The 8,831-nt window shown below is 38.0% G+C and overlaps 1 protein-coding gene across 1 annotated transcript; it reads left to right on the top strand.

Moving 5' to 3' along the window:
* Window positions 1-845: 845 nt before the first annotated feature.
* LOC122752788 (39S ribosomal protein L13, mitochondrial-like) lies at window positions 846-1,358 on the top strand. The gene has a single exon (XM_043999691.1). The coding sequence runs from the start codon at window positions 846-848 to the stop codon at window positions 1,281-1,283; it is 438 nt and encodes a 145-aa protein (XP_043855626.1). The 3' UTR covers window positions 1,284-1,358.
* The last annotated feature ends 7,473 nt before the right edge of the window (window positions 1,359-8,831 follow it).

The raw sequence follows: 8,831 nt of genomic DNA, 5'->3' as shown, positions 1-8,831 counted from the left end.
AGACATTTTGGTTACTTACAAGATAACCTATGAGTTAACCTAGGTGTTACTAAACTCTCCCAGGTAGTCATTACTGAAGTGGGTTGTTTGCACAAGCTACATGCAATTTAGCTACTGCCTGTGACCCTAGGCAATTCATTTAAATTCCTTCAACCTGTTCCTTCAAGTATAAAATTGTGATAGCATCTTGCTCCCAGTGGTGTTGTGCAGATCAACATAAGTAAAACATTATATAAATTTTAATTATAAGAAAGAGGAGGAGGAGAAATAATAACTGTGGAAAACCCACATTTTGTAAAGAATGTATGTTCTGGGTGAATGAGTGGACTGAGTTATTAGGACAAAATTCCACAGGAGGGTGGCTTCATAATTCTGAGCATAGAAAGAGAACTGATGATACTGTTTTAGGCTTCAGTTAATCTATTCTATCTGCCCACTGGCATGCAGGCCTGTTTTGGAAAGGTGAAAGATCATAAGTAGAGCTATTCCTGGTATGGGATAAACTAAGGTTGCCAATTGCAGGTGATATGACAAAAAGATTGTAGAGCAAAAAAGTTTCCCTTCAGGAGAAGATAGGAAGCTTCAGTCATAGGAACAGACCCAGCAAAGGGGAAGAAAGGAATAACCTTCTTAGTCAAAATGTCTATCATTACCAAAATAATATGAACCACAATTCCATTTAATCACAAGGGAATCTTGAGAGTTTACTTCTGATCATAGATATCTCATCATTGAATTAAGTCCCAAGATAGCTTACTGAGCTAGGATTCTTTGGATATATTAAAGAGGTGGCCGGTCAACCATCATCCAGAAGCCCAGATCAGGCAGGTTTTGTAGGGTGTGCAATGTCAAGTTTCATGAGAGCACAACAGCAATGGGCCACCTCTGGCCAAATATATTATCTCTTAGATGGAAAAATGCAACCTCCAGGCAAACTTGTAGCAATAGCATCAAACTTGTTGCACAAACCTGTATACCATCAATTGAGTAAGTGTGGGGATCATGTTGTCATAAAGAACACGAGGCATATTACATTTTCTGGGAAAAAATGGGAACAAAAAGTATATTCTTTGCACAGTGGCTACCCAGGTGGTTTCAGACAAGTTGCAGAAGTTCAGCTTCACCAGCAAGATACAGTGACAATTGTAAAACTAGCTATTTATGGGATGTTACCCAAGAACCTCCACAGAAGAACCATGATACAAAGGCTACATCTTTTTCCAGATGAAGAGATTCCAGAATACATACTTAATAATTTAGTAGAAGAGCTTCCTCAACCATGAAAAATACCTAAAAGGCTAGATGAATATACCCAAGAAGAAATTGATGCTTTCCCAAGATTATCGACTCCACCTGAGGATTTTCAGATGTAATTGGGGGAAAGTTGTAAGAAACAACAGAGAAACTTCTGAAACTTTTGAGAGTTCTGATTTCTCCCTGATGCCATTTTCCCAACCTGAAAATTTAAGAGAAACCAGCTGCTGTGTGGAGAAGGCGGTCTGTTAAACATGGGTGAGGAAATTTATAGGGGTAAGAACCAGGAAAATATCAACAGCAAGCTAAAAGAAAATAATTTATTGTATAGATTGTTCAGTGACCATGTAAATGCTCAGAATAAAAGCATTTGCTTAGCTGCTAAAAACTAAAAATAAAGAGGTGACTCACCTTGTGGTCATACTTCTTCCTTCTGAATTTGAAGCATAAAGATCATTCTGAGATGTCTAAAGAATTTGGGAAGCAGGAGAATAAATGCTTACCCTGTCTCCCACCTGACCACAAGTCCTAAGAATATGCTCTGCCTTGGTAAGCTGATGCTTAAAATGAAGTGGCCATACTTTTGGACATCTTTCCTTTGGTACAGGGCCTTGTAAAAATTTAAAAGATACAAAACTCTTTGATCACAATATGCATCTAACAAGCAAAACAATAACAGTGGTGTTGATTGTTGCTGCTAACTGATGGCAGTGGCAAAATGCTTTTAGTGCATAGTTTACCACTCTCAGGAGAGAAACCACTTGAAGGAAGATCAAGATTGACAGATTGATTGGTTTATGTCTGGTACAAATGGGAAATGGGAAATGGCTGATTAGCAGAATTTCCAAAAATCTGCTCTGAATTAAATAGTCTTATCATCATTTCAGCAGATTGCAACAGGCATTATAAGTAAGCCACTAAATTCTGTTCTAATCATTCTGTAAGGCAAACTATTCTCTTCTGCACTTACATTCCCTTTTTAGTGTAGGAGAAAATTTCCCATTCCATACCAAATTAATGTTTATGCATCGGGTACTTTTATTTACTTTTCCTTTCTGGGAAATCCCTTAGACTTAGAGACTTTTCCTGAAATGCTAGAGTGATTGTGATTAGTGAATGAATATGATACATATTTTATCTTGCTTATTTTTGTATATGTCATTTACCCCTAGCAGATTATAAACCTTTTGAGGGCAGCTGTGCTGCTTTTGCCTTTGTAATCTCCTTTACAACACATAGCACAGTGCCTTGCACATAGTAGCATTTAATGTTGAATTTATTTGGATTAAAGAAGAGATTGTATCATACTAATATCATTTCATCATTTTAACAAGGTTTTTAGACTATAGGTAAGGAGAAATATCTGTAAGGTTTTAGTTGACTGTGAGCTCAATATGAGTCAGCAGTGTGATATGACAGAAAACTAATGCAATGTTAGACTATACTTTGAGAGACCTTGTAGTACAGTGGAAGTAATGCTGATTTAGAGTCAGTAAATGTGGACTCCAGTCTTGACTCTGCCTCTTACCTATCTATATGCTCTTGGACAGGTCAAAATCACTCTTGATAAGTTTCTTAATCTTCAAAATAAGAGGAGTTGGACTACATGATATCTAAGATATCTGCAGTTCTAAATCTAGAATCCTATGATCCAATCTAGTAATAGGGGAGAGATCATGCAATGGATTCTGTTCTAGAGGAATGTATTCAGTTGGGGGGGGCCACATTTAAGGAAGAACATTGACAAGTTGAAGAATGTCTGGAGGAGGGAAAATGTGATGGGGAAGAGTCTTGAGATCATGTTATATGAAGATTGAATGAACTAGGGTGGATATGATATTTGTCTTCAAGTATTTGGAGGAATATCATGTGAAAGAAGGTTTGACTTTTTCTGCTTGGCCCAGGGTAAAAAACTAAGAATAATGGGTAGAAAATGCAGAGGAAAATTTGGGACTTGGTGTAAAGAAAAATGTCCTAACAATTAAAACTGTCCAAAAGTAGAATGGCCTTCTTGAGCAGGTAATAGATTCCCTCAGAGGTTTTTAGGCAGTGACAAGAAGACAACTTGGTTCAGCAAAATATTTGATACCCATGATATTGTTGTGTACAAGATGGAAAGATGTGTACTAGATGACAGTTCAGGATTTGGAATTCACTCAATAACTAGATGGCTTTATATCTAACTTCAGGGAAGATTCTAGTGGAGTGCCTTCAGGATCTTTGGCCCTTTTCTATTCACAATTTTTTAGTAATGATTTGGATAAAGTCAAAAATGGAGATTTATAAAAATACAAATAATTCAAACATAGGAGGGACAATTAACATACTGGATTATAGGGTCAGGATCCAAATTCATCTTGTCATGTTGGAACAAGAAACTGAATCTAATAAAAAGGAACATATTAGGGATAAATATAGTCCAGCATTTGGATTCAAAAAATCAAATTTACATGTATATAATAGTTCATCTTATAAGATCTGAAGTTCTTAGTGGACTGCAAGTACATTATGAATCAAACTTTATATCTTGATTAGTATAATGCTAGTACAATATGGCAGCCAGAAGAGTTAACTCAATCTTAGACTATAGTTATAGCTAAGTACCAATTAGTGCAAAAAATTAATCTTGTAGAGTGGTTGTGTGTATTCAAACTTACACTTTCTGAAGTTGTTTGGGGGGGTCGGGAATGATATACTTTTTTTAATAGTTCAGTATTTTATTATTTTCCATTTTCATATAAGGATAGTTTTCAACATTTGTTTTCATAGGATTTTAATGCCAATTTTTTCCCACTCTCCTTTCCCTCCCTCCTCCCAAAGAAAGAAAACAATCTAATATAGGTTATATATGTACAATCACATTAAACATATTTCTGCATTAGTTATATTGTGAAAGAAGAGTCAGGGAACAAGGGAAAAACCTCAAAAAAGAAGGAAAAAACCAGCCCCAAAGTAGAAACAGTATGGTTCAATCTGCATTCATAAACCATAGTTCTTTTTTCTGGATCTTGAGAACATTTTCTATCATGAAGTTCTTTGAAATTGTTCTGGACCATTGCATTGCTAAAAAGAGCCAAGTCTATCACCATTGTTCATCACACAATGTTTCTGTTACTGTGTACAATGTTCTCCTGGTTCTGTTCCTCTCAGTCAGCATCTGTTCATGTCAGTCCTTCCAGGTTTCTCTGAACTCCTGCTCATCATTACTTTTCACTTTGATTTTTTAACACTTTGTGTTCTAAATTTTCTTCTTCCCTCCTTCCTCATCCTTCCCTATGAAGCAATTCAATTTAAGTCATACATGTGCAGCCATGCAAAATATCTCTCATCAGTCAGGTTGTGAAAGAAAAGAGACAAAATACCTTTAGAAAGAGAAGCTATCAAATAAATCATATGCCCTTCTGATATCATCCTGCTAATCATTTCCTTCATAGTTACTATTACTAACTTTATTACCCTTGATCTTATTCCCTCCCCTTGATATTTATTCTATTTTCTATCTTCCTTCACCCTATCCCTCCTTGAAAGTGTTTTGCTTTTTACTGCTCCCTCCCCCAATCTGCCCTTCCTTTCTTCATTTTTCCCCACCATCTCCTTCCCCTCCCATTTGCCCCCAGGGCACAATATATTACTATACCCACTTTAGTGTGTATGTTATTCCCTCTTTAAGCCAATTCTGATGAAAGTAAGGTTCACTCATTCACCTGCTCCTTCTCCATCTTCCCCTCCACTCTATAAGCTTTTGCTGGTTTCTTTTATGCTAGTTACTTTTCCCCAGTCCACCTCTCCCTTTACCTTTCTTCCAGTGCATTCCTCTTACTACTTAACTTTATTTTGAAGATGTCATCATGGGTCAGCTAGGTGGCACAGTGGACAAAGCACCAGCCCTTGCCCCAAGATGCCCTGAGCCCAAATCTGGGCCTAGACATAAGCCATCCCACCCTGCCTGACAAACAAAAAACAAGGATAAACAAAAAATAAATGCTTTACCAATATCATTCCTTCATATTCAATTCACATCTGTACCTTCTAAGTATATTCCTTTTAGCCGCCCTAATACTGAGAAAGATCTTGTGAGTTAGAAGTATTATCTTCCCATGTGGGAATGTAAACAGTTTAATCTTTTAATATCCCTCATGATTTCTTTTTCCTGTTTACCTTTTTATGCTTCTCTAGGGTCTTGAATTTGAAAATTAAATTTTCTATTCAGTTCAGGTCTTTTCATTACAAATGCCTAAAAGTCCTCTTTTTCATTGAAGTCCCATTTCTTCCCCTGAAAGATTATACTAAGTTTTGCTGTGTATGTGATTCTTGGATGTAGTCCCAGTTCCTTAGCCCTCCAGAATATCATATTCCATGTCCTCTAGTCCTTTAATGTCAATGCTGCTAGATCTTGTGTTATGCTGACAGTAGGTCCACAGTATTTGAATTCCTTTTTTTCTAGCTGCTTGCAATATTTTCTCCTTGACCTGGGATCTCTGGAATTTGGCTATAATATTCCTGGAACTTTTCCTTTTGGGATCTTTTTCAGGATGTGATTAGTAGATTATTTCAACTTCTATTTTACTTTCTGCTTTTCGAATATCAGGGCAATTTTTCCTGACAATTTCTTGGAAGATGATGTCTAAACTTTTATTTTGTTCATGGTTTTTAGATAGTCCAATGATTTTCAAATTATCTCTCCTGGATCTATTTTCCAGGTCAGCTGTTTTTCTAAGGAGATATTTCATATTGCCCTCTATTTTTTTTTTATTCAGTTGGATTTGTTTACTCTGTCTTGGTTTCTCATAAAGTCACTAGCTTCCATTTTTTCAATCCTAATTCTTAGGCAATTTTTTTTCCAGTAAACTTTTGTATCTCCTTTTCCATTTGGCTTTTCAAGCTGTTGACTTTTTTTCTCATGACTCTCCTGAATTGCCCTAATTTTCTTTCCATTCTTTCCTCCATCTCTCTAAATCTTCCTTCTATCTTTCCCACTTTTTTTTTCTAAGTCCCTTTGGAGCATTTCCATGGCCTGAGACCTATTCAGAATTTTCTTGGAAGCTTTGGATGTTGGAGCTTTTACTTTGTTATTATATTTTTGTGAGGGTGTATTCTGGTCTACGTTGCCTTGCAAAAAGCTGTCTATTGTCCACTGCCCTTTTTGCCTATTCATCTCTACCCAGAAGCATATGTCTGATTGAAATCTGATTCTCTATGGTTGGAAGCTTGGCGTCCCTTTGTCCCTCCCCAACTGGGCCACCACAACTCAATTTGACCCACTGGTTCAGAACCAGGGCATTTTGCCCCAGCTCTAGCAGAGACTGCAGCCACTTCACCATGGCCAACCGAAAAACCCCCTCACCAGTCCATGAACTGAGCCTCAGAAGAAGTCGCTGGCACTGAAGACTCCAAGGCTCAGGAGGCATGATCTGTTCCTGGCTGGGTCTGGACGCACACTGAACTCCTCTCTCAGCCTGATCAGGAGGTCTGTCAGTTGCTGTCTTTGGCTAGAAAATAGTCTCACTCTGTTCTTATGTGAGTTAGGCTGCTCTGGGTTTGTTTGTTTGTTTTTTATGGCATTACTTAGGAGTTAATGGATGGGTTTATTGGGAGCTTGTAGGAGTCATGGCCTCTCCTCTGCCATCTTGGTTCCTCATCTATTTGATGTTTTAATTATGTAAAATGTGGTAATTGTTTCTAATACTATAGAAATATGCAATGAAAATTCAAATAATGTGACCACTTTATAAGATTCATGATTCACACTAATCAGGACCTTATTGTATTGTATATTAGTGTTTGGAACAATGTCACAGTCAAACTCTATTCTGTCCTGTCTTGACCACAGCTTTTGAGTTGGTCCTGGGGCAGAGGTGTCTTGACTCTTGACTGGAGGACTAGTAAATAAACTGTACCTCAACTTTTGGCCCACCCAACCTAGAGTTCCTTTTTAGTCAGCATGGACATCTTGCCATTTATTCTACCACCACCAACACATTCCTTCCTTACCTTTCTCCACTTCTTGCTCAGGGAAAAATAATCAAATCAATATTACTGATGCCACTATGAAAGGCATGGTAATCTACAGCCATTAGCTCCACTCAGAATCCCAGGGATTCAGGGGGCAGCTAGGTGGTGCAGTGGATAAAGCACCAGTCCTAGATTCAGGAGGACCCGAGTTCAAATCCGGCCTCAGACACTTGCTACTTACTAGCTGTGTGACCTTTGGCAGGTCAATTAACTCTCATTTCCCTGGCAAAAAAATTAATTAATTATTTTTTTTTAAAGAATCCCAGGCATTCAGAGCAGCAGGCTACCTAGTTTCCCTACTTCTTCCTCCTTCCTCATCACCATCTATACCAGCCCAACCCCCTCAGTAAGTCTCTATCCAAATCAACTCTTACCTCCTATTGTGTGCTGTAGAATATTAATTCTATTTTGTAGAGTTCTTCCTCTCATGCCCCTCTGTCTCCTTGCAGTTGCAGAAAATCACCTCCACCCAGAAGACACTACATCCCTAGTCATTTTTTCTAATATTATATGGGCTTCTTCTCATGGGGCAGCTATGTGGTACAGTGGATGGAGTGCAGGGCCTGGAATCAAGAAGACATCTTCCTACGTTAAAATCTGGCCTCAGACACTTACTAGCTGTGTAACCCAGGGAAAGTCACTTAACCCTATTTGCCTCAATTTCCTCAACTGTAAAATGAGCTGGAGAAGGAAATGGCAAACCACAGAATTCATTATCTTTCCCCCTAAATTCACCACTCCTTGTAACTTACCTATTTATGTCAAGGACACCACCCTCTTTCAGTTACCTAGGTCCAAAAATGACTTTTTCTATCAACCTTAAAAGTGAAGAAATAGGCTCAGAGAGGTTAAGTGATTTGGCCAAAGTCACATAGATAGTAAGTGTCTGAGGCTGGGTGTGAATCCACTTCTTCCTCAACCCCAAGTCTAATGTCCTATCTCCCATACCATGCCATCTCCTTAGGCTTATCAATTCTACCTCTAAATAACTCTTTCTTCTTCATTCTATTCATACAACAACCACCCTAATTCAGGCCCTCACTCTTTTGAGCCTGGACTATGACAATTGTTTCCTAATGATTTTTCCTTCTAAGTCTCTCTTTCCCAGTCTATGATCTACATAGCTGCCCAAATGAAATTCTTAAAGCACAGGTTACATCATGTCACTCACCTGCTCAAGAAACCCCTTTGGAAACAGAGAGGTGGGGCAATAGATAGAGCATTGGTCCTGGTATCAGAAAGTCCTGAGTTCAAATCTAGTCTCAGACACTAGCTGTGTGATCCTAGGCAAATCACTTAACCCTGATGGTTTCAAAAATTCCTTTGGCTCTATTGACAGTAAGACAAAACTTCTTAGACTGTGGGTTGTGACTCCACATCACATAACAGAATGTGGGGGTTGTCAAAAATTTGGCAATAAAAGGTTAAATATACCTATTTTATATAGCTATAGAACCGAGGTCAAGTAAACACTTCTGCAGCAAAACGTGTTCATGAGTTGAAATAAGGTTAAGAAGCCCTGCCCTAAGATAAAAATACAAATCCTCCTATTTTTCATTTAAATC

This window comes from Dromiciops gliroides, chromosome 4 (assembly GCF_019393635.1).
Source record: "Dromiciops gliroides isolate mDroGli1 chromosome 4, mDroGli1.pri, whole genome shotgun sequence".
Taxonomy (NCBI): domain Eukaryota; kingdom Metazoa; phylum Chordata; class Mammalia; order Microbiotheria; family Microbiotheriidae; genus Dromiciops; species Dromiciops gliroides.
The sequence above is the reverse complement of the archived record's forward strand: the minus strand, read 5'-3'. Positions and strand labels throughout refer to the sequence as shown.